The 23,601-nt window shown below is 43.3% G+C and overlaps 1 protein-coding gene across 2 annotated transcripts in view; it reads right to left on the bottom strand.

Annotated features, from left to right (window-relative positions):
• MAP3K5 (mitogen-activated protein kinase kinase kinase 5) overlaps positions 1-22,810 on the bottom strand; it is a 203,437-nt gene extending 180,627 nt beyond the window's left edge. For both annotated transcript variants that reach the window (XM_019420474.2, XM_019420475.2), the window contains exon 1: positions 21,854-22,810. In XM_019420474.2, the coding sequence (XP_019276019.2) occupies positions 21,854-22,277 (424 nt within the window). In that variant the 5' untranslated portion in view covers positions 22,278-22,810. The remainder of the gene's footprint in view (positions 1-21,853) is intronic.
• Between the last annotated feature and the right edge of the window lie 791 nt (positions 22,811-23,601).

Below are 23,601 nucleotides of genomic sequence, written 5' to 3'. Positions count from 1 at the left end.
GGATATATTAAAAATCAACTCAAAATGGATGAATGTCCTATATTCAAGAGAGAAAACTATAAAACTCTTAGAAGAAAGCATAGGTATAAATCATCATGACTTCACACTGGGCAGTAGTTTTTTATATAAGACATCAAAAGTATAAGCAACCAAAGAAAACATAGATAAGGTAGATTTCATCAGAATTAAAACTTCATGCTTCAAAGGGCACTAGCACAGAAAATGGGGGGAAAAAAAAACCCAAATAGAAGGAACTATTTACAAATCAAGTACCTGATAAGGGATTTATATGCAGAATATGTAAAGAACTATTACAACTCAACAATAAAAACACAAATTTGAGGGGCACCTGGGTGGCTCAGTTGGTTAAGTGTCTGACGTTGGCTCAGGTCATGATCTCATGGTTCATGAGTTTGAGCCCCATGTCAGGCTCTGTACTAACAGCACAGAGCCTGCTTGGGATTCTCTCTCTCTCTCTCTCTCTCTCTCTCTCTCTCTCTCTCTCTCTCCCTCTCTCTCTGCCCCACCCCTGCTCACTCTCTCTCTCTCTTTCAAAATAAATAAATAAATTTTAAAAAAAAGACAAAGTTTAAAATGGTCAAAAGATCTTAATACATAGTTCCCCAAAGATGTACAAATGGCCAATAAGCCCATGAAAAGATGCTCAACATCATTAGTCATCGGGGGAATACAAATGAAAACCACAACGAGGTACCACTTCATACCCCCTAGAATATCTAGAATCAAAAAGCCAAGAACAAACATTAGTAAGAATGTGAATAAATGGAGCTTTAATTCATTATCGGTGGTACCAGAAAATGCTACAGACACTTTAGAAAATGGCTTAGCGATTCCTCAAAATATAAGCATAGAGTCACTATGTGAATCAGCAATCCCACTCCTCGGTACATAACCAAGAGAATGAAAAACATATGTCCACCCCAAATCGTGTACATTGTAGCTTTATTCATTACAGCCCAAAAGTAGAAACAAGCTAAATGCCCATCAACTGATGAATGGATAAACTAAATGTGTTAAATACCCATGCAAAAAAATAGAATTCAGCCAAAGAGTGAAGGATTGACACTTGTTACAACATGAGTAACACTTGAAAACATTATGCTAAGGGAAGGAAGCCAGTCACAAAATGCCACATATTGTATGATTCTTCTTCTATCTAGAATAGGCAATTCATACAGAGAGAAAGTGGAATAGCAGTTGCTAGTGGCTGGGAGGGGAACGTGGGAGTGACTGCTAAGGGGCACAGGGTTTATATCTGAGGTGATGAAAATGTTCTGGAATTAAATATTGGTGATGGTTGCACACTTCGTAAATCTACTAAAAGCACTGAATTTGGGGTGCCTGGGTGGCTCAGTTGCTTAAGTGTCCGACTCTTGATTTTGGCTCAGGTCATGATCTTGTGGCTGGTGAGTTCAAGCCTGGCATCGGGTTCTGCACTGACAGTGCAGAGCCTGCTTGGGATTCTCTCTCTCCTGCTCTCTCTGCCTCTCCCCTGTGCATGCTTGCTCTCGCTCTCTCTCTCTCTCTCTGCGTCAAAAATAAATAACACAAAGAAAAGAAATAACTAACGTAGTTCTGACTATGCCATGAGCAAATATTAAGTGATATTTAAAGAAATATTATGGTTGTAAATTTCACTTAGCTCACATACTGTTTCCTCATATCAATCATAGTACATTGGAATTCAGATACATTGCTTTTCCCACTTCATACAACAAAATAAATTCAAGATGGAGGAAGGAGTCAAGAGTAAAAAGAAAATCTATTAAACTTTCTATAAGAACAGACAAATGCATAATCCTCAGATCTATGTATGAAGCAAGAACTTGCACTTAAAAGCAATAGCAGGGGGCACCTGGGTGGCTCAGTCGGTTAAGCATCCGACTTCAGCTCAGGTCATGATCTCATGGTTCGTGGGTTCGAGCCCTGCATCAGGCTTCATGCTAATGGTATTCTCTCCCTGCTTGCGATTCTCTCTCTCTCCCTCTCTTTCTGCTCCTTCTCCCCACCTCTGTCTCAAAATAAACAAATAACATTTAAAAAAAGAAAGAAAGAAATCTAGAGCAGGATTCTGGTTCTGAAAACTGAGTACAATGTAGTAAAATGTTAGGAAGGAGAAGAAGAGACCAGTTTCTAAGGGAAATGAGTTAGAGGTACCTGTGCGACAGCAGGTGTGTGCTGTGCACCAGATGGTTAAACCTACAGCTTTCCGGGGGCAGGGGGGTAGGGCCTGGGCTAAAAAAGACATACTCAGGAGACATCCGACACCAAAAAAGGGCATTTTCGTTCATTTCACATGAACAAAGTAAAGAAACCTAGCTGGTTTGCTGCTGGAAAACTATATAATTAATCTTTCCACCCTAATCTTTTTATTGTTATAATTACCACTGTTACTACTATTATCAAAAAAGATTCTGTACTATCTCAACAACTCAGTATTTAAAAATACGTTCTCTCTGGAAATGCTCTTTTAGAAAATTCAAGTTTCACTCTCAGAACTGATTTTCAAGATAGGTTATCAAAGGTTTGGCTCTGTAATGGTTTCCTATTATAAAAAAAAGGGGGGGGGGGCAGGGAGACCTCAGTCCTTAAAGTTATTCTTTATTTTTAATGTTTATTTATTTTGAGAGAGACAGAGTACAAGCAGGGGATGGGCAGAAAGCGAAGAAGACACAGAATCCAAAGCAGGCTCCGGGCTCTGAGCTGTCAGCACAGAGCCCAATGCAGGGCTTGAACCCATGAACCGTGAGATCATGACCTGAGCCAAAGTTGGACACTTAACTGACTGAGCCACCCAGGCACCCCTCCTTAGAGTTATTCTTAAATATACAAAAGTTTTCTAACCAAATGCGTCCCTTCCCTCTCCCATTTTGGTAAGTGTGGCACCTAAGGCTCCCTCTGAAAGGGAGTGTCATCAAAAACATCAGCCAACACTGTGTTCCTCTCTGTATGCAGGAGGTATAAGAGATAAGGCTTGGGGCCCCTGGGTGGCTCAGTCCGTTGAGCATCCAACGCTTGATTTCAGGTCAGGTCCTGATCTCGCAGTCTGTGGGATCGAGCCCCACGTCAGGCTCCGTGCTGACAGCACAGAACTGACTTGAGATTCTCTCTCTCCCTCTCTCTCTCTGCCCCACCCCTGCTTGTGAGCGCACTTTCTCTCTCGCTCTCAAAATAAATAAATAATTTCAAAAAAAAAGATAAAGTTCAAGGGAGGTGATTCCAAGTTAAGCCACTAAAAAAGCAGCAGTAAATATTCAGGTAATATTGTTTTTGAGGAGGAGGGAGCTTCTTTGGGAATGGACGATGAGTACAAATGAGCTTACACGTATGGAGCGAGAGTAACTTCAGGCCAACCCAGGGTTTACTGTAGTGATCTAGTCAGAGCAGCCTCCCCTCCACAAGTGGTTTGGAACCTAACAAGAAGAAAGCCACAAAAGTAATCGGAGTTTTGTGGGGCACCTGGGTGGCTCAGTCGGTTAACCATCCAACTTCAGGTCAGGTAATGATCTCACGGTTAGTGGGTTCCAGCCCCACATCAGGCTCTGTGCTGACTGCTCAGAGCCTGGAGCCTGCTTCAGATCCTGTCTCTGTCTCCCCTACTCGTTTTTTCTCTCTCTCCAGAATAAAATAAACACTAGAAAAAAAGTTTTTTTCAAGTTTTCAGAGTTTTTTAAAAGAGTGTTTCTACTGGAAGTTTACAAAGTGAGATGGCATTCAGCAAAAAGGTCTCCTTTTAAAAAGGAATCATTTTTCTTGTAAGCAGCCAGTGTTACAAGCAATGAAGTGTTTCAACTGGCTGAGAAAGCAATTGGTCCCAATTCTTATTTTTTAGTTTCAAAAGCCTGTGAAGGGGTGCCTGGGTAGCTCAGTTGCTCTTGATTTTGGCTCAAGGTCATGATCCCAGGATCATGGGATCGAGCCTCACTCGTGTCAGGCTCCACACTGGGCTTAGAGTCTGCTTGATTCCCTTTTTTCCTTTCTTTCCTTTCCTTTCTCTCTCTTTCTCTGCCCCTCTCCCATGCTCATTCTCTCTCTCCTTAAAGATTTAAAGAAAAAAAAAAAAAAAGCCTGTGAAATCTGCCCACTGGAAACAGATGAATGAAAAACTTCCCTAGCCTAAGCATACCCATTTTCTCAACGTTTTTTATTTATTTTTGGGACAGAGAGAGACAGAGCATGAATGGGGGAGGGGCAGAGAGAGAGGGAGACACAGAATCGGAAACAGGCTCCAGGCTCCGAGCCATCAGCCCAGAGCCTGACGCGGGGCTCGAGCTCACGGACCGCGAGATCGTGACCTGGCTGAAGTCGGACGCTTAACCGACTGCGCCACCCAGGCGCCCCAGCATATCCATTTTCTTAGTGAACACCTTCACTTCCTCAACCAGTCCTCCACTTCTGTAAACTGAGTTCAACCAGTCAAGAACCCCTAACACAAGCTCTATCACTGTGAATTCAAATTTATCTAAGTTACAGAATAAGGAAAAGCAATTCTATTTTCAGCTAATTCCAATTAGCAAGAAAGCAAGCACATTTACAAAAGGCCATGCTCTGAAGTTCTTTCTCAAAGAAAGGGGTTGGGAATGTGTATTCCACACTCCCACAGGAACAATGGTAAATGATTCCTGAGCACCTAAAGGCTACCTGAGCACGTTCTGTCCCTGAGGCACAAACCTCTACAGCAGGACCAGGCCGGGCACCTCCTCCCTGAGCAGAGTTCTGGCTTCCAGAGACCTATACTGCCTTCTCTTTCTGCTTCTCTTCCCAACACATTTCTTTAAATAATGCTTTTCATTATGTGCCTCCCATTGTCCACTTCAGACGCTATCCTGACAGTTACCAGCACCTGCTTTCCTGAAACCGCTCTGACAAAAGTCATCTGGGCTTTTCTAGCCTTGTTCAGTTATTTCTCTGAAACAGTCCCTTTCCTAGCTCACTCTCTTCTCTCTCTCTTCCTCTCTCTGAACTCTCCCCAATCCATTGTCCTACCTCCTGACTACTTCTCTTTCTCACTAGTTGATGCCTTCTTCTGTCCATTTTTAATGTTGGTGGTTTTTTGGGTTCCATAATAGGCCCTCTTTTTATTCTACCTCTTTCTTATGGGAAGACTCGCTTGTTCCCGTAATTTAACAAGCCTGACACATAATAAGTGGTTTCAGCGTTAGCCCTCAAACTCAACTTAAATATCACCTCCTGTCCAAAGCCTGAGCCAACACTCTTTTCTTCCCCAGAAGAATCCTGTCATCTGTGTTCTCAAAGCACTTTATACAAACCTCCAGTATAGCGAGCAGCACAACCGACGTTTATAGGCTGGTCTCCTGCACTAGATTGCGAGTTCCTCAGGGAAGAGTTGATTTCATTGAATTCTATTCTATGGAGTCATTAAGTGTGATCAAGCACATATCTACAGCTCAAGCTCAGACACTGAAGGCCTAGGGGATGTCAGGATCCATAAAAGGTGATCTTTGCCATTTAGGAGTTTAACTCACAGTTAACTAGGAAAGGCAGACATCAAAACCAGTAAGTAAACACCAGGAGGGGAAAGTGCAATATTCATTCATTCAACCCATCAATATGTATCAAGCGTATCAAGTACCTACTATGTGCCAAGTACTATATTAGGTACAAGAAATACAGGATAAACAAGACAGATAAGGAAAAGGGAGGTGGAATCATATTATAACCATCCGTTAAATATCCTAACACTGTTCCTTCTATGTCAGACTTTCCTAACAAAGGCTTTTTCCTTATCCTATAACACTGGACTTGATTTTTTCAGTTGTTCCTTCTCAGTCATTTCACCTATGAGGCAAAATTTATGGAGCAATAGCCTTTTTTTTAATATCCCTCAAAGAATCAAGTATGCATTGGATACTGAATCAGAGCTTATTTAGTAGCTTTTAAGAAATTATTTTAAGAGATAAAAGATAGGGGCTACTAACATAAACATGCAATAAAAATATTACACAGATTTAAAAAAATTTTTTTAATGTTTATTCATTTTTGAGAGACTGAGAGAGACAGAGTGCAAGCGGGGAAGGGGCAGAGAGAAAGGGAGACACAGAACCTGAAGCAGGCTCCAGGCTCTGAGCTGTCAGCACAGAGCCCAACACGGGGCTTGAACTCACAAACCGTGAGACCATGACCTGAGCCAAAGTCAGACGCTTAACTAACTGAGCCACCCAGGAGCCCCGTAATATTACACAGATCTTAAAGAAAGAATAAAAATAGAAAGATAATAGTTCCAGGACTATTCTTAGCTTAAATGAATAAGAATGTGAAGCTTAAACTCATAAATAACCAAGCAATATTCTGGATTCAGGAAGGAATTTCTCGGGTGAGCACATATTAGGTACATATTTTGGTTCGAAAGTTGGGCAATACTTCCTTCTATGGCTAAAGGAAACAATTACAAGTCTTGAAAAGTTAATTCTCATAGACTAACCGGAAGGTCATCAGAAGCTTATCAGCCAGTCCAGATCTTAAATTGAGCTTCTAGCATTTAGATCAGGTAACTGAAAACTGAAAGCAGATTAAGGCCTTGGACTCTCCAATCATAGCCTATTTCTCCTTTAATGCCCTCAGAAAATCTTCTCAAATTAAATGTGGCTTATCCTCTGACACAGCAGTCTGTTTAGGTAACATGCTTTTACTCCCCTGACAAACCAACAAGAACAAACCCCAAAAAGTGGAATTTGAAGATAGAAAAATCATGGCTGCATAACATATCTGCCTCTGCAAACTTATTCTAATATATCTAATGGTATTTTCAGAGGAAAGCCCAAATCTATGATGTAGCAGTGGTCTGGGAAAATCAAGGCATGACAAGATATAAATACCACAGTACAGGGGCACCTGGGTGGTTCAGTCGATTAAGCATCCGACTTCGGCTAGGGTCATGATCTCACGGTTCATGAGTTCAAGCCCCATATGGGACTCTGTGCTGACAGCTCAGAGCCTGGAGCCTGCTTCAGATCCTGTGTTCCCCTCTCTCTCTGCCCCTCCCCTGCTCATGCTCTGTCTCTTTCTCTTTCAAAAACAAATAAACTTAAAAAATATATATTAAAAAAATAAATAAATGCCACAGTACAATTTTGCTTCAAAATTTCCAAGCAGCTTCACAACACAGTACCAGTAGCTTTTTCAGGAACAGCTCTCTTGCTTCTGGGACCACCTGAGAATGGCATCTGGCCCTTCTGGGCCTACTTCAGATTAAAAATGAATGGAAATACATAATAAGAATGAGCTATAAGACTGGATAATCAAAAGATTATCCATCAAGAAGAATGTTCACTATATACTTAACAAGGTGAAACCTGCTTCTTTACTAAAACCTGACTAAATGCAGAGTTCTGAGCTCCATGCAGCTTGCAAAGTGTGAGGCAGTGCTTCCCTGCAAGTTTACCTACATTTCAGCAAACAGTTAATGTGTCAATGTTGGAGGTAAACCAGAAAGATATAGCACTATCCTAATTTTAGTTCTAAGTGCATAAGAGATTTGGCTGAAGTAGAAGAGTGTCACTCTTATGTTATCAAGGTTTTACCTTCTCAATGATTTCATAAATGGGCACAAATGAGCCACAGGTAACGACAGTTACAAATGTAGCCGTAAAACTCCATGAAGGTTACTTAAGCTCAGTCACCTACAAATTCTTGTTGGGAGTTGTCTGCCTTTTTCCTTCCTTAATACTGTCTTCAACAAAGAATCAAGAACAGAAGGATCCTAGGGGCACCTGGGTGGCTCAGTGGGTTAAGAGGCCGACTTCGGCTCAGGTCATGATCTCGCGGTCGGTGAGTTTGAGCCCCGCGTTGGGCTCTGTGCTGACAGCTCAGAGCCTGGAGCCTGTTTCGGATTCTGTGTCTCCCTCTCTCTGACCCTCCCTCGTTCATGCTCTGTCTCTCTCTGTCTCAAAAATAAATAAACGTTAAAAAAAATTTAAAATAAAAAACAAGAACAGAAGGATCCTGTCTAAACTTTTAAACTTCCCATAAATCCAGGCAAGACAATCCCTAACCCTGTCATTAATAAACCCTGGTGAATGTTAGCAGCTTTTTTTTAAATGTTTATTTATTTTTGAGAGAGACAGAGTGCGAGAGGGGGAGGGGCAGAGACAGAGAGGGAGACACAGAATCGGAAGGAGGCTGCAGGTTCTGAGCTGTCAGCACAGAGCCCGATGTGGAGCTTGAACCCACAAACTGTGAGATCATGACCTGAGCCGAAGTCGGACACTTAACTGACTGAGCCACCCAGATGCCCCAAATGTTAGCAGCTTCTAAATGCTCATGCAATCTGTCTTCTTAATTAGGGTATCTTGGCACCTAATTCATTTCTTCAAAAGAATCTAAAAGTGAACTTTGTAAACATACTATATTTATGATTAGTATGAGTCTTTGTCACTTATACCTTAGTGGGACACAAATTAATCAAAATACTTCCAACTCTGCGACTCATTTGAATATATGTTGAATGGACTATTAAACACTAACAGAATATTCTCAGAAATTAAATGTTAAGTCAAAGGCATAAATGACTGCAGAGATTTCGCAATGCTGACAACCCTTAATTTCAGACTTTGGGAACAATGCAAGTCTGCTGGTAGACATTCCAATAACCTCAGCAGCATCAGTGCTCGGGTAACCGACTCGTATATCATAGTTGGCGATTAAATGAATTTTCTATATTACTGATTTTATAAAGGAAGAGAAGAGTCTAAGGCTTTGTTAAAAGTCTATGCTAGCATTTCCTTTCCAATTTTATTTCATATTTACCAACTTCCAAGTGTACTTCAGGCACCTAAAATATTGGCAGTGCTAAGTTGCTTGGCAAGAAACGTCAAGCCAACTATTCTTGTCATAACTCACATGCAAGATACAACATTGTTCTCTAATTTCACTAGATCAAGCCAAGCAACTTGTACCCCAACCGTGCTTTGCAACTAACTATACACACAGACACACATAAAGTTTTAAAGCTAGACTCCCTACCCCTTCCAACTGCCTACAAACCTTTTCTTCCTCTGATGGCATATAAACAGTAAACACTGGGCCAGTCAGTATATCTGGGAAACTGTCCAGGACTTAATTTTGAAAAACTAAAATCCTATCGCCCATACCTACAAGTATCTGAATTTTCAGTCAATCAACCAAAGCTAGGTTCCCAAGACCCAATTCCTAAAAATCTAGGAATTGTCGTCTTGGTGGAGCTAACAAATAGCAACTGCATGAATGCGACTCAAAAATAATTACAAATGTTATGTAAAGTATAATTCATAAACATTGTTTAGAACCTTCAAAGGTAGCCCAGATTTCACCTTTTGTGATTTTTTTGTATATACCACAATACAGATATCGTTCTGAATCAACAGTGTATCCAATACATGCCTGCCTTTATTATCTAAATGAAATTTTGTCTGTTTATTATTCTCATTCTGGCCCATCCATTCAATAACTTGGCATTAAGGTTGACTATTTTCTGTCAACCAAGGGCCATATACCCTAGGCACCAACAATAAGCAAGTAGCACAATTTTATTATGAACTATAGGCCTAAAGAATATTAAGTTGAAAATGCTTCTGGCATATTTTAACGATCTAAAATAGCCTAATTTTTTTTTCACAAAATGAAAAAACTAATATAAGAGAATTTACATATTGATCAAATTCCACGACTAGGAAAACAATATATAAGAAAAAAGGCTCCAAGTCTCAGGCAATAAGTCTTCTTCCATAAAAGTCGGTATAAAAAAATTCTTCCTCATTAAAGAATTCTAAACACTCCCTTGGAATTCAATTTAATGAGATTTTTATCAATATTTACAAAAGATCTTAAAGGTGTTTAATAAAATCTGGGAATTTACCTAAATAATTTTCAGTATGATACTGATGTCATAGAAAAATAAAGTAGAGAGCCTAACTCATAGTTTACAGGTGTGTAAGACTTTTATTTCCAATGCATTCTCACACCTGTTATAGTAGTAATAAACATCAGTCTCATGTGCACTGTTCAGTGAAATCACCCACATTATGAAGTCCTCAAAAATATTCTCTTGGGTGTTTTACTTACTTACTACGTAGAGCACCACTGTGCATCTGATAGGTTCCCAATAATTCTTTATTAAATTGTTGAACTTGGTGTAAGATCATAAAAGGCAAAAATTACACTATCTTAGCCTAATTTTGTGCGGACCTTAGAATGAAATCTTGCAGATTTTAAGCAGTCAACAAATGATTGCTGATGAGAAGACTGTAACAATGGGATTAACCATAATTTAAATGTTTTCAAATAGTCTATTTCTGAGAGAGACAAGAGCAGAATTACAAATGAATGGACTCTGGAATCAGTCTTAGGTTCAAACCTGGGTTCTGCCCCTGAGTGGCCATGTGACACGGGGCAAGGTGATAATCCTTGCAGGGTCTCAGTTTTCCCATATCTAAAATCAATCCCCTGATGCTGTTTGCCTCATAAAGCTTTTTAAAGATTGAAAATGATCCAGCATGTGGTGACTGACAGCACCCGGTACAATATAGCACATGATGTTCATTTGGGTATGACTTGCCTTAAATTACAAGACCAAAGTGAACCATTTGGCCTGTGGAATTCTACAGCGATTTTCCAGCCCTCTAAAATATTATAAGGATTTTTTTCCCTCCAAAAACTAAACCCATTTGGAGCAGTCTACACGACTGAAGTTCACATTAGTAACGACGACGATTTCCTAACAGGAGAGGGAAGCTGGGTTTGCAGACACTGCAGGCATCACACTGGTGTATTTGTGACGTGGTTCTGGCCACAGGGTGTGTACCTCTTTTCACATCCGAAACCTAGGTGACTGACACCCTAATATACAATTTTTACATGTTTCCTGACCTGAAATAACTATGATTAGGAGCCTTAGGTTAAAAGGGGGATTCTGAGGCTTTCTCAGGGCAATCACAGCTTCAGATGGCAGAGCAGCTGAGAAGAGAAAAGAACAGACCCTTGAGAAAACCACAGGCATAGAGCCTGCTGAGAATGACCAACCTTCTGTGAAAAAAAGTTGTCAAAGACTTGGAAATGGGTAAAAGAGAACACTGGGTATCCTTTCAGTGGAGGGCTGGCTTTGTACAGCCCATTCGCTGGGAACGATCTGATTTTTTTTAATGATTATTTATTTTTGAGAGACAGAGAGACAGAGCATGAACAGGGGAGGGGCAGAGAGAGGGGGGGGACAAAGAATCTGAAGCAGGCTCCAGGCTTTGATCTGTCAGCATTGAGCCTGACGTGGGGCTTGAACTCACTAGCCATGAGATCATGACCTCAGCCGAAGTTGGACGTTTAACCAACTGAGCCACCCAGGCACCCCGGAACTATCTGATTTTAAAAGGATGTGCACCTTTGATTGTCCTGCTGGTCATGAGAGTACATTTTACAATGCTTTTGGGATAAACATTAAACTGTGCAAAACTGATAGCAATGAGAATAATTCTTGTCCACAGCAATGTAAAGTGATTCCTGTTTGATAGAGATACAATTGATTTCCATTCTGTAGAAAAATAACTCCCAACATTTACACTTACTGATTTGCCTTACAGAACATTAGTCAGTTTTGCGTCTATTAGCAAATTCATTTCAGCATTCCTGACTCCGTGTGTGTGTGTGTGTGTGTGTGTGTGTGTGTGTGCAAGCATAATATCCACTCTTCAAAGTCTCCTTTAACTGACTTTAATATCTTACTGGTTTTCTCATTAAATAATGAGTTAATTAAATATTTAACATAGATTTACATTTGCAGAAAGCCACGATTTCAGATTTTTGAAAATCATAATTTAGCACTTCTGATGAAGAAAGCGTTTTTCCCAGGAAGTGAAATTTATGTGGCAGAAAGAGGCTTTTAGTTTTGTCCAGAATGATCTGTTTCTTTAAAAGGGAGCAAAAGAGAAGTGAAACAAATGTCAAAATGTTTTAACAGCTATTGTATTTAGGTAATGAATGAATGAGCGTAAACTATTTTATGTACTTTCTTTATGACTGAAATGTTTCGCAACTTAATATTTTTAAATATTTTGTAAAAAGTAGTTGGAGGGTGCGTGGGTGGCTCAGTCAGTTAAACGTCCAACTCTTGATTTCGGCTCAGGTCATGATCTCAGGGTTCATGGGATCCAGCCCCATGTCAGGCCCCTTGCTGAGAGGGAGGAGCCTGGGATTCTTTCTCCCTCTTTGCCCCTCTCCCACTCATTCTCTCTCTCTCTCTCTCTCTCTCTCTCTCACACACACACACACACAATAAATAAGCATAAAAAAAAAAAAAAAGAACTAGTTGGGTGGAAAGAATGGGAGTGCACGTAACTCCTGACTTCTTTAGCATCAGTTTTTCCCATGGAAACAGATACATGTGATAAGCTTCTATTTTTCTGCAGATCTACGCCTGCTTCTCTTTCTGACTCTTCATGCATCCATCACAGTAAGAGGCATATCAAAGGCAACTGATAAGTGCTTATGGAATTGAATTACTGAGAATACATGCTCTAACATTAGAGGAAAGTGACTCAAACTCAGGAGGCAGAATTTCTTAGGGAACCACGAAAGAAACTCTCCCCAGGCTAAGTTGTAAACCAAGCTCTTGGGTTCCCTCGAGAGAAAGGCTTGTTTTGGTCTACCCCTTGGCAGTCCTTCTGATGAACCATGTCCAGAAAATAGCCTACAATTTGCCTGGAGACAGCCCATTTATAGCTCCAGTCCAAGCAACTGGCAACCAGGACTCAGCCCAGGCTAGAAGCTCCCTCTTTGGTACTCATAGAGAAATGTCAAAGGGAGCTTTCTGATGGGCTATTTTATAAGATTATTAACTAGAAGTCACTGAAATTTGTTAGCAAGAGGAGACCAGAAGTCAAGTCTCGAGTCTCATGACCATGACTCTTCCTCATAATAATCCTACCACCATGGACTGAGATGTTAGCGCTGATCCTCTTAAATAGCAAATGTGCTTGGAAATGCTTTTCATGCAGGGGAAAGTGTGACATAGTGGAAAAACCACCTCAATCTAGAAGTCAGAAGACCTGAGTTCAACTCCTACTCAGCCATATGATTTATTCTGGCCAAATCACATACCCTCTCTAAGGAAGCGCTTCCTCAACTGTAAAATATAGATAGTTACTTGGCCACATCTATTTATTTTATAGAGCTAATAAGATTAGCAAAAGAGGATGACATTGCACAGGACAACATATATTTATATTATCATTCTGATCTAGCCAAATAAAATCACCCGCACCCCAACATAACCAAACTATAAATTGAAAAATTCCTAGCTGAAGGTAAAAGCATGGCCCCTGTTCAGCAGGAACCACACTCCTTGTCCTGGCTGCCCTGGCTGTAAGCTGATATTTATCATAATAAACACATGTAAAACCTTGGGTTGTGAGTAACGTGTTATGCGAGTTTTCCACAAGATGAGCAAACATTTCTAATAAAGTTTAACTCGATAAACAAGCGATGTCTCATAACACAAGTAGTACGTGATGCCAAATGTCACATGATCACAACTGAGCCAATGGTTCTTGAAATTCACTTTGTTATACAAGTGCTTTGGATTACAAGCATGTTTCTGGGATGAATTATGCTCGCAAACCAAGGCTTTACTGTATTAGAAAAATTAATTGTGACACAAAGACGTATTTGACATGTAATAGTCTGGGTTTACTTCTTCTTAGATGACTTTTTTTTATTATTAAAAAAAAATTTTTTTTAATGTTTTTATTTATTTTTGAGACAGAGAGAGACAGAGCATGAGCAGGGGAGGGGCAGAGAGAGAGGGAGACACAGAATCTGAAACAGGCTCCAGGCTCTGAGCGGTCAGCACAGAGCCTGACGCAGGGCTCGAACTCATGGACTGTGAGATCATGACCTGAGCTGAAGTCGGACACGTAACCAACTGAGCCACCCAGGCGCCCCCTCCTTCGATGACTTTTTAATAAGAAATAGGGGTAACCAAGATTTCTAAAGGAGAATGAAATCTTTGGCTTAGGCAAATACCTGGTTTGACATGGTTTGGAGTCAAAGAACACATGGCCTGAAGTTCATGGATATTCACTCGGGTGGCTCTCCTAGGAGTTCTTAGAAGCAACTAAAAGTGTTGGAGAATAGTGATATAATTGGCCACAACCATTTTAAGAGACTTGCTGTACAAAGAAATATAACTTCCTTTCTGTATGAATCATGTACCAAAGGCAACTGCTTTCCTCATTGCTGATGACCTACCATAACAGAAAATGTTTGCTTGTAATGGAATGTTTTCTGTCACCTTGTGCAACCTGTGGCATTTAAGTGACACAGATCAGCTCTGCTATGAATTTTAGTAGGAGATGCTGTTAACATTTAAATTTTCTCTTCTCCCTTCTGTCTCCCCTAAGAAAATTACCACGATGTAGCCTGCATTATGTATCTCTTGGTTTTTGTTTTCTTTTGAAAAAAAAAACACACACACTATAAAATAAAACTTACATAAGATGCAAGTACTCACTTTAAAAAATTTTTGGAATAATTAGATAAGACCTTAAGAATCAGCACTGTCTTATACCCTTTCTCCTTTTCCAACAATCTGGCACATATTTTGATCAGTTTCTTTAACTAACATCACCAGCCAGAGAGAAAAGCTAATACACTAAAACAGCTAAGGAAACCAATGTATTAGTATCACCAGTGGATTTTTTAAGTTTTACAATTTTGCTTTGCTTTCCTTTTTTGTTCTTATATACCGCTAATAAAATTTACTAATTTAATTTTGCTCCCTGATAATAATGGTATCTTTCTTAAATATGGCCTGTCTCCCCACTTACCAATATCCAAATTACGGGACGACAAGGCTGTTTTCAAGAAGCACCCTTCCCAAGGCTGTGGGTTCCGGATTTCTTCCCGCCATCCACAGAGCTGTGGGTTCCTGCAACACTGCTCCCCCGCCCCTCCATTTACCACACTCTCAACTCCCATCTCGGCCCACGCAGAGTGGAGTGGGGTCTGAAGGGACTACTTGGGGCAACAACTTGGAAAGCAGAAACAACTGATACCTGTTGGTGGAGATTTGCACATTCATTGGGCTTTGCGTGTCAATCCCCCACTGCTTCACAAAGAAGCCCTGAACCAATTTTATTCTGCAAACCTGAAACGGGAACTGAATGGGCCTCTACCCAGGCCTCTGAAACAGGAAGCAGGGGACAGTCCCTATAGCCACCAGAGGGGAACTGACCTGTAGCAGAAAACTTCCAGAAGCCTGGCAGGAGCCGGCGCCACTGGTGAGACAAGGGTACACTCTACACTTATAATTAGGCTTCACCTAGAGGTGCAACCCACTCAAACTACCAACTGATGAATGTCTCAAGCAGACCAAAGGTGACCACGCTGAGGAAAGAAATCAGGATCCCAAGAACCTGGAAAGCAGGGCAGTCACGACAATCGGCAGTTGACAACGTGGGGTAAGAAATGAGTGCTCTAAAAACATTTATTTTTGTGCTTCGGGATTTTCTTTTTAACTTTACTTTTTTCCAATTTTCTAGTAATACCCTTTTTGGAAAATTACAACTGACCAGTCATCCAAAAACAAAACAAAACAAAACAAAAGAGGAAGCCTGGGGCTCTGCATTCATAGTGGGCAGTCAGCAACTGTCCTAGTAATATGCCAGCAAAAAGTTAAAAGCCCAGAGAACAGTCATGTATGGAGCACCACCGGGATTTTTTTTAAAAATACCTTCTTAACCAGAGGTTTTCCTTATGAGTTTGTCTCTGTTTGCTCTACTGATAGTTTTGCTAAGGCTTATTTCTTGCACAAAGAAGCAGTGACTTAGTATGAAGGGACTAAAAGGTGGTTTAGATCAGAGGTTGCCAAAACATTGCTCTGTTGATTGGTAACATCAAGTTTTCACTCATCCTTAGGGAAATGGAGAAAGAAGAATAATAGTGAGTTTTCTCATACATTTACTATATGTAAAGAACTGTTCTTTATTCTAAGGTTATGCCTTTCCTAATTGAATACAAAAAATGTCTTTTCTTTTTAAGAAATCGTGGCAGTAAGTGACTGGTTGCCGAGTTTTCTGTCCTTCTCTATTCAATATCCTTACTTGGGAACATTAAAGGTCGACAAACACATGTCAGTTTTCCAATTTTTTTTAACTGGTCCGTGGGAACCACTATTTAAGAAATGCACTGACAGGGCAGAGCCAGCTTCAGATCTGTCTCCCTGTCTCTGCCCCTCCCCCCTCTGTGTCTCTCAAAAACAGTAAAACATAAAAATTAATTATATATAAAAAAGAAATACAGATTTCACCCTCTCCCTCAAAGTATTTGAGGCTATATATACCAAAGCATCCCTGGATTTAAAAGTAGAAAATGCAGAAGTGGGCTAGAAGACTTCTCAGTCTGGGATAGACAGGAGACAAAGGTTGTGTTTGTTTTGCTTTTTATCAAATAAGACTGGAAGTCTTGCTGGGAGCAAGTGGAACCAAAGCCCAGAAACTTCAGATGCCTCTCCAATGACATAACCTAAATGGGTAACTTTCATCCTGACCCGAGCAAAGCAGAAACATAATACACATGAGAATATAAAAACCAAGTCTTACCATTTCAACCAGCATGTGTTTCCTTCCTGTTTTCCATGAGTACTACAGGGTGAAGGGCTGAGGAAGAGACTGCCATCTGCAGTAAGCCTGGTGAGGACCCCGGTGGATGAGGGAGTGGAAAGCCTTGAGCAGAGCAATGGTCCTGGGTCTCACATCAACAGGACATTGAGAGCCATAATTATAAGGTCAGGAGGGCGAGAAGCTTGAAAGAGGTGAAAGTGTTAATGCATCCCATGCTGGCATTACTTCTTGGCCAAGTCACCAAGGGTCAAGTCCCCTACTCAGTCTCCCTCCTCTCCCTGCAGCCTTCCAAGCCTTCCTTTGTCCTCTAGGTCACCATATTGCCTCCTCTCATCCTCACCAATCCAAAGAGATGTTCCTACATCTGGCCAGATGCTACCAGAAACTAGATGCAAGCAAAAGTGACTGGGTCTAACATAAGGAAAGGTATGTTCAAAGTCCCAGTTTTCAGTCCTAGGAACATAATTTTCCAGAATGTTTCAAGTGGTGGGTAGGTTTTGGGGTGTCTGGATGGCTCAGTTAGTTAAGCATCCGACTCTGGCTCAGGTCATAATCTCACAGTTTGTGGGTTCGAGCCCCACATCGGGCTCTGTGGTGAAAGCTCAGAGCCTGGAGCCTGCTTCAGATTCTGTGTCTCCCTCTCTCTCTGCCCCTCCTCCTCTCAAGGTCTGTCTCTCTCTGTCTCAAAAATAAGAAATAATTCTTCTTTAAGAAAAAGTAAAAAGTAACGTGGTGAGTGGGTTTCATGTTTCAAGTACACTGAGTTAACAAGGCTTCTCACAGGCTAGTCCCAGAATCTAAGCAACACCTCTAAGCCTGTTTCTAAACAAAGTGTGCTCCCGGTTCCAAGCGGCAACTTTACGTCATTTCACCTGAATGAACGAATATAATCTCTTTATGGTTCAGTCTCCTTACAATCAAAAAGGGGGGAACAATAAAGCCTACTCTAGCTATACTTCACAGAACTGATGTTCATTAAAAATAATTTTTTTTGAGATGCTGTCAGATGGAACTGTCTACCTGAACGGAGTAGCTCTGTATCACTAACGTATCACTGCCATCTCTTCACTTTTATAGAAACTGACTGCCTACAATGCAGGGGGCTGGGAAGGGGTGTTGTTAGCTTGCCATTTGCCATCTGTGAGTAATCGTCTCATACACGTAAATATGACGATTTTCACAAAAGCTTCAGTAGAACATTAGTTTCCTCTCAGAACAGGAATGAAAGAGAGAATGACAAGTGTAGTCAAAGAACGAACTAGATTATGGTTAAACAATAATCAAATAGGGAAAAGCTTCAACTGCCATCTATTCTTTAAAAAGACCCTGGTACACACAGATAGGGAGAAGCTGATAAAAATGTAACCCAGCTTTAAGTTCTTGTCCAGTCCAGTAAACTGAGCTGTTCCAAGTTAAGTAGCCCTTATTCACCCTTCCAACTCAGTTCAGCTGTCACCTCTGAACCTGCCCTCCCCCTAGTTTGACTCTAGAATGTCTCCTGGGACCCAAGGCATTCTGTAAGGATCTTCGCAGAGGCCTGCTGCAGCCAGGCTTGATGTCTGCCCTTTCCACTCACCCTGAACTCCTTGAGGGGCCGAGGACATGATATATACAAGCAGTTGATTCACCTCTAAGGACTGAAATAAGTCATTTGGTATTAATGTAATTTATGTATATAAATGTATGTATTTATATGTAACGTATAATGTAATTCATTTTGTATTACTGTAATTTTAAAGTACAGAATTTAACAGAGCAATTATTCTAACCTTCCACTCTTTTTGGAGATTTAAAAAAAACTTGTAACATTTATTTATTTTTTAATGTTTATTTATTTTTTGAGGTGAGGGGGCACTAGTGGAGAAGGGGTAGAGAGAGAAGGACAGAATCTGAAGCAGGCCCCAGAGGCTCTGGGCTGTCAGCACAGAAGCCGACACAGGCTCTAACTCACCAACCAAGAGATCATGACCTGAGCCAAAGTCAGACGCTTAACCAACTGAGCCACCCAGGTGCCCCTATTCATTTAGTTTTGAAAGAGAGAGAGAGTCTGAGCAGGGGAGGGACAGAGAAAGAAACAGAGAGACAGAGTCTAAAGCAGGCTCTGGGCTCCGAGCTGTCAGCAAACGGCCCAATGCGGAGGCTGAAGCCATGAACCATAAGATCATGACCTGAGCCAGAGTTGGACGCTTAACCAACTGAGCCACCCAGCATCCCACTTTGCTCCAAATTACAGAAGAACCAAAGGCCAGAATCCAGATCTGGACACTCTTGTTCTGATGCTCTGTCCTAGCATACCATGCTGCCCTACCTTTGCAAACTCGAGGGATTAAATGGGGGAATCTTAGAAATGTAGTTCTGGGCTCCTGGGTAGCTCAGTCAGCTGAGTGACCGACTGCGACTCAGGTCATGATTTCACGTTTTGAGTTTGAGCCCCACACTGGGCTCTCTGCTGTCAGGGCAGGATCCCCTGACCCCTCTCTCTCCACCCTCCCCTCCTTGTGCTCTCTCCCTCAAAGATAAATAAACATCTAAAAAAATACTTAAAAAAAAAAGAAGAAAGAAAGAAATTTAGTTCGATTTTCCCCTCCACATCAGACCCTTGTCAAGCCTACAGGCTTTCGGAGGAGATGAAGGGCTCTGTTCATAATTCCACACTTTGGAGAAGAGCCAGGATGAAAACTCAGATCTAACTTGAGGGACTCTGCTCTTCTGAGTATATCTTGGGGATTCAATTTCCAAATGAAGGTAGTAAATGTAGGCAGAACAAAAGATAGTGTGGCACAGGGGCCAAAAATCTTGCCAGGCCTGTTTCTGTACAGCTTGCAACCTGAGAATGGTTTTTTTTTTTTTTTTTTTTACGTTTTTAAATGGTTGAAAAATAATTGAAAGAATACTTATTTTGTGAAGTAAATGAAATTGAAATCTCAGGATTCACTAATAAAATTTTACTGGAACCCAGCCACAATCACTTGTTTAGGTACTGAGCTGGCTGCTGTCGTAACTACAGAGTTGAGTAGCTGTGAGAGAGACCTCCCGCAAAGTCTAAAATATTTGCCATCTGGCCCTTTACAGAAAAACGTGTCCCTGGTGGAGGAGGAGTAAGTGCTCTCTCAGAAATCAGAAGACAAGTTCGACCACCCTCAGACTTGGCAGCTCTCAGCTGAGAAAGACAAAGGGTTTGGCCAAAATTGCTACCGTCATCATTCTGTCACATCTTCGGTGCCGAATGAGAGGGCTCAGAGTTCGTGTCACGCACACGGGAAAGGGTGAAACTGGGGCCTGTCCAGGTTGAATGAAGCAGCAGATGAGATAGAGCTGGCTTGGAAACATAGGTCTTCCCACAGGGTGTCCTCCTCACTACTCCACACTGCCCCTGGATGGCTTGTGAGGTCCCTGGCAGCTCTCCGTCACATGATTCCAAGATAGGGAGCTTCCTTTGACCCTGGGAGTAAATCAGCCCAGCTAAATGGGGGCAGCAAGGGCAAAGATGACCTTCAAGAGTCAGCCACCTGAAGTAGACTCCTGCATTGACCAGTTACCACCTCTGAGTCCAGGCCAGTCGTGGGGCCCTTGGTTTTCTCCTCTAAGAAGGATAGGAAGTATTTCCTTCTCAGGCTTGTTTGCAGAATTTAGCAAGATACAGTTCAAGTGTCGGTTCCCTTGTAATCTTCCTCTCTCCCTTTCCCACAAACAGTATTTGGAGAATAAACAGTAAGTGAGCCTTGTTAGGAAACTTTCTTTCAAATTAGCTTAGAGTTTAAGATTTTTTTTTTTTTTTTACAGAGTCTTATAAAAAATACTGAATCTATCTGTGCAATAAAAATAGGCTCAGTATTTGCTTGGGTGTTTTCCTCACATATCTTTCAGTTCTTTGAAGCTGCTTCCAAATTATAAGCCAAAAATAAGAGTGCTGTAATTTTTAGAAAAAGTTACGTGTATGCAATTTTTATAGCAAGTCACACAAAGAACTAAGCTATAATACATCATACTCATGTTCAGTTATGAAGACCAAGACTGTAAAAAAAAAAATACCAGCACCAGAAAGCCCTAGTTTATTTAGTCTGGTTTCCTTAACATGAAGTTCTTCTTGTTCTTAAAATATTCAGCTTTGGCTGAATTCCAAAGCTGACAGAAGCCTACTTCAGGTGTTTTGAAGAGACTAAAGGGAATCAGAACTGAAAGCAAAATTGGAGAATAAAACCTTTTATGTGATCACAAATGCAAGAACCTTATTGTTTGAAACCACCATCAAATCAAATTTTCCGCCCACACTTACAAAAATAAATATGTATATATTCTCATATTTGGTTGCGCAGGGTACTGAAGGTTAATTTCAATAGCATGTTACTATTCCTAACATTAGCCAACAGATAGCTAATTGCATCAGTCACTAGAACTGCAATGACACTTTCTGAAATCGGTGATAGGTTGAGAAGATTTTTATGGACTTTTTATGGATTATGCTAGCGATCACTTTAACAGCCAAGCTAATCTTAGTTATGAAAATAGCATATAGAATTTTAAACAGTGTTAAATTATGTACTTTCCAGCCCATCATGGTGTATATGCGGTAATGAAAAAAAAAAAATCCTCTCAAAAGATACCACATAAGTGTAGTGCAAGCTACAAGCTTATGGCTTTTGGAAGTAATTCCTTGGAAGTTCAAATTGGTAAGACTGGAACATTCAAGCCACTAAACTTGTTAAAGTAAAATGACTTGGGAAGATCACGACACGTCATGCAAATTCGTATGGATATACTCTGTGAGCAGCGGGCTGCGTGGTTTCTGTACTTCCAAAACTACACAGAAAGAAACAAATGAGAGCGTCATCTAAAAGTCACAGGTATATATAGAAGGAAAATATGGGCCAAAAGTAACAGAAGAGAAACCAGGACACCAAATGCTGAAGGCCTGATTGCAGTAATATCTCGCCCTGTTGAAGAACTTAAAAGTTCTTTATTAGGACCGCAGGGACCCAGAGCTCCAGCGCGGGCCAGTGGGTGAGCCTGGCACAAACACACAGGATCTTGCACCAGCACCCACTCTCTCCCAGAAGCGGCGAGCGCTAGGAGCGGTCACGCAGTGCCGCTCGCTGCCCTTAAGGTGGGGCAAGAAGTAAGTAAGTAGGAAGCACGCTTGGAGCCCAGTAAAACGTTTCCCCCCCTGCTGCGGCCAGGGAAAACGTGGCACCTGGCCGTGGAAGACGGGGAAGGGGTTGCACACGCACCTGCATTGTAGAAACGATCCAGCACCGCGGTTTCCCCAAAGTCCAGTTTACCAAAATGCACGGTCTCCAGGGTGGCGCCCACCGTCTCGCACGCCTCCCGCAGGCTCTGCAGGGCCTCGCTCTCGGCCATCACCAGCTGCCCCTGGCTCGCTTCGTTGATCACATACGCCACCGTGGTCCGTCGGCCGCCTCCGCCACCAGAGTTGCCCCGGCACCGGGTGGCGCTGCTCCCAGAGGTGGCAGCGGGACACCCGGTGCCCGGGGCGGCGGCACTCTCCACGTTCCAGAAGCTGCCCGGCGGCGGCGGTGGTAGCTGGCTCTCCTCGCCCTCGGCCGCCGCCGCCGCTGCTCCCCTCCGGCAGCTGCCGCCCTCGGCCAAGGGTGGCACGGAGAAAGTGATGCCCTCGCCCGCCTCCGCGCTCATCTCTCCCGGCCGGGCTGCGGCGGCGTCCCCCGCCCAGCCGCACCGTCTGGCCAGCCACAGCTCGGGGCTGCTCCGTGCGCGCCGGGCTAAGCAGCTGCCATCGCGAGTCGCGCCTTCCGCGCCGCGCCGCCGCCTCCTCTCAGGCGCCCTTTCCCCCGAAGGGACGCCGCTGCCCGGCGGCGGCTCGCCCCTCCTCGGCGCCTCCGTGGCCGCGCCGCTCGTCCGAGGCAGGGTGTAGAGTACAAGGGGTGGGGACGCCAGGTTGAGCGGGAAGGGACAGCGCTTCCTTCTCTTGGCGGGCAGACAAGTCGGCTCGCAAACCTGCGCCGCGGTGCAGCTCAAGGGCGCCGCGCTCGGGGTGCGGTGCGCCCTGGCCACCGGGCGCGCGGCCCCGGCTCCTTTGGTGCCGGGCGCTGGGAGGAGCCGGGGAGGGTGCCCGCTGGGTGGGGAGCTACCTGGCCAGCACCTCACGGGCGGGCAGGCTCTCCAGGCTGCGTCCCGGAACAGCAGCAGCCGCAGCCGCAAGGACCCGCCTCCCTCCTCGGCGGCAGCTCCCCTTCATCTGCTCTATTTCCTCCTCCTCCCCTGGCCTCGTTTCTCCACCGAGCGCGCCGGGGCCGCTGCGTCCGAGCGCCAACCTCGCCGCGGGAGTCTCTCCGCTCTTTGCAGCCGCTCGCCCTGTCGGCCACCGGCTTCTGCCGCCCACTCGTCGCGGCACCGGAGAGTCAGGGCCCGCCCCGGGGGAGGGCGCTGCTGGGAAGCTCGAGCCCGGACGAAGTCGACCGCGCAGTGGCTCGCGGACTTCGGCTGGGCCCGGAGCGCTGCGCCGGACCGGGTTTCTTCGCCGTCACCCACCCGACGCGCACCTAAAAAGACCCGGAGTGAGCCAAAGGCCGAAACGCATGCGACGGCAGCGCAAAGAAAGTCTCTCCTGCGAACACTCGGGGCTCCGGAGCTAGTCCGCGAGGCGTTTGCAGCGGTCCCCGCGGCCACGGCGCCCCCCTCCGGCGCCTGCCGGGCTAGCTCTGCGCGCGGTCTGGTACAGCGCGGGGAGGCCCGCGTTGCGCAAGACTGGAGGATTTCGACTAGCGTCCCGCAGCCGGGGCCTAAAGTGGACGAGGATTCCTGACCGTGGCGCTGCGGAAGTGGCCGGCATAATTGATCAGGTCTGCCTCTGCTACTTTTCATGTAAAAAATTCGAGTAGCTATGTTAGCAGTAATGAGAAATTGATTAGTTCCAACTGCTGAAGGACTTAGCATTCTCATTTAGGGTTTTAAAGCACCCCCTCGCCCCCCCCCCCCCCCCCCACGGCCCCTGCTCGCC

The sequence above is a fragment of the Panthera pardus genome, unplaced genomic scaffold, assembly GCF_024362965.1.
Source record: "Panthera pardus isolate Hobbes unplaced genomic scaffold, ASM2436296v1 HiC_scaffold_17, whole genome shotgun sequence".
Taxonomy (NCBI): Eukaryota; Metazoa; Chordata; class Mammalia; order Carnivora; family Felidae; genus Panthera; species Panthera pardus.
The sequence above is the reverse complement of the archived record's forward strand: the minus strand, read 5'-3'. Positions and strand labels throughout refer to the sequence as shown.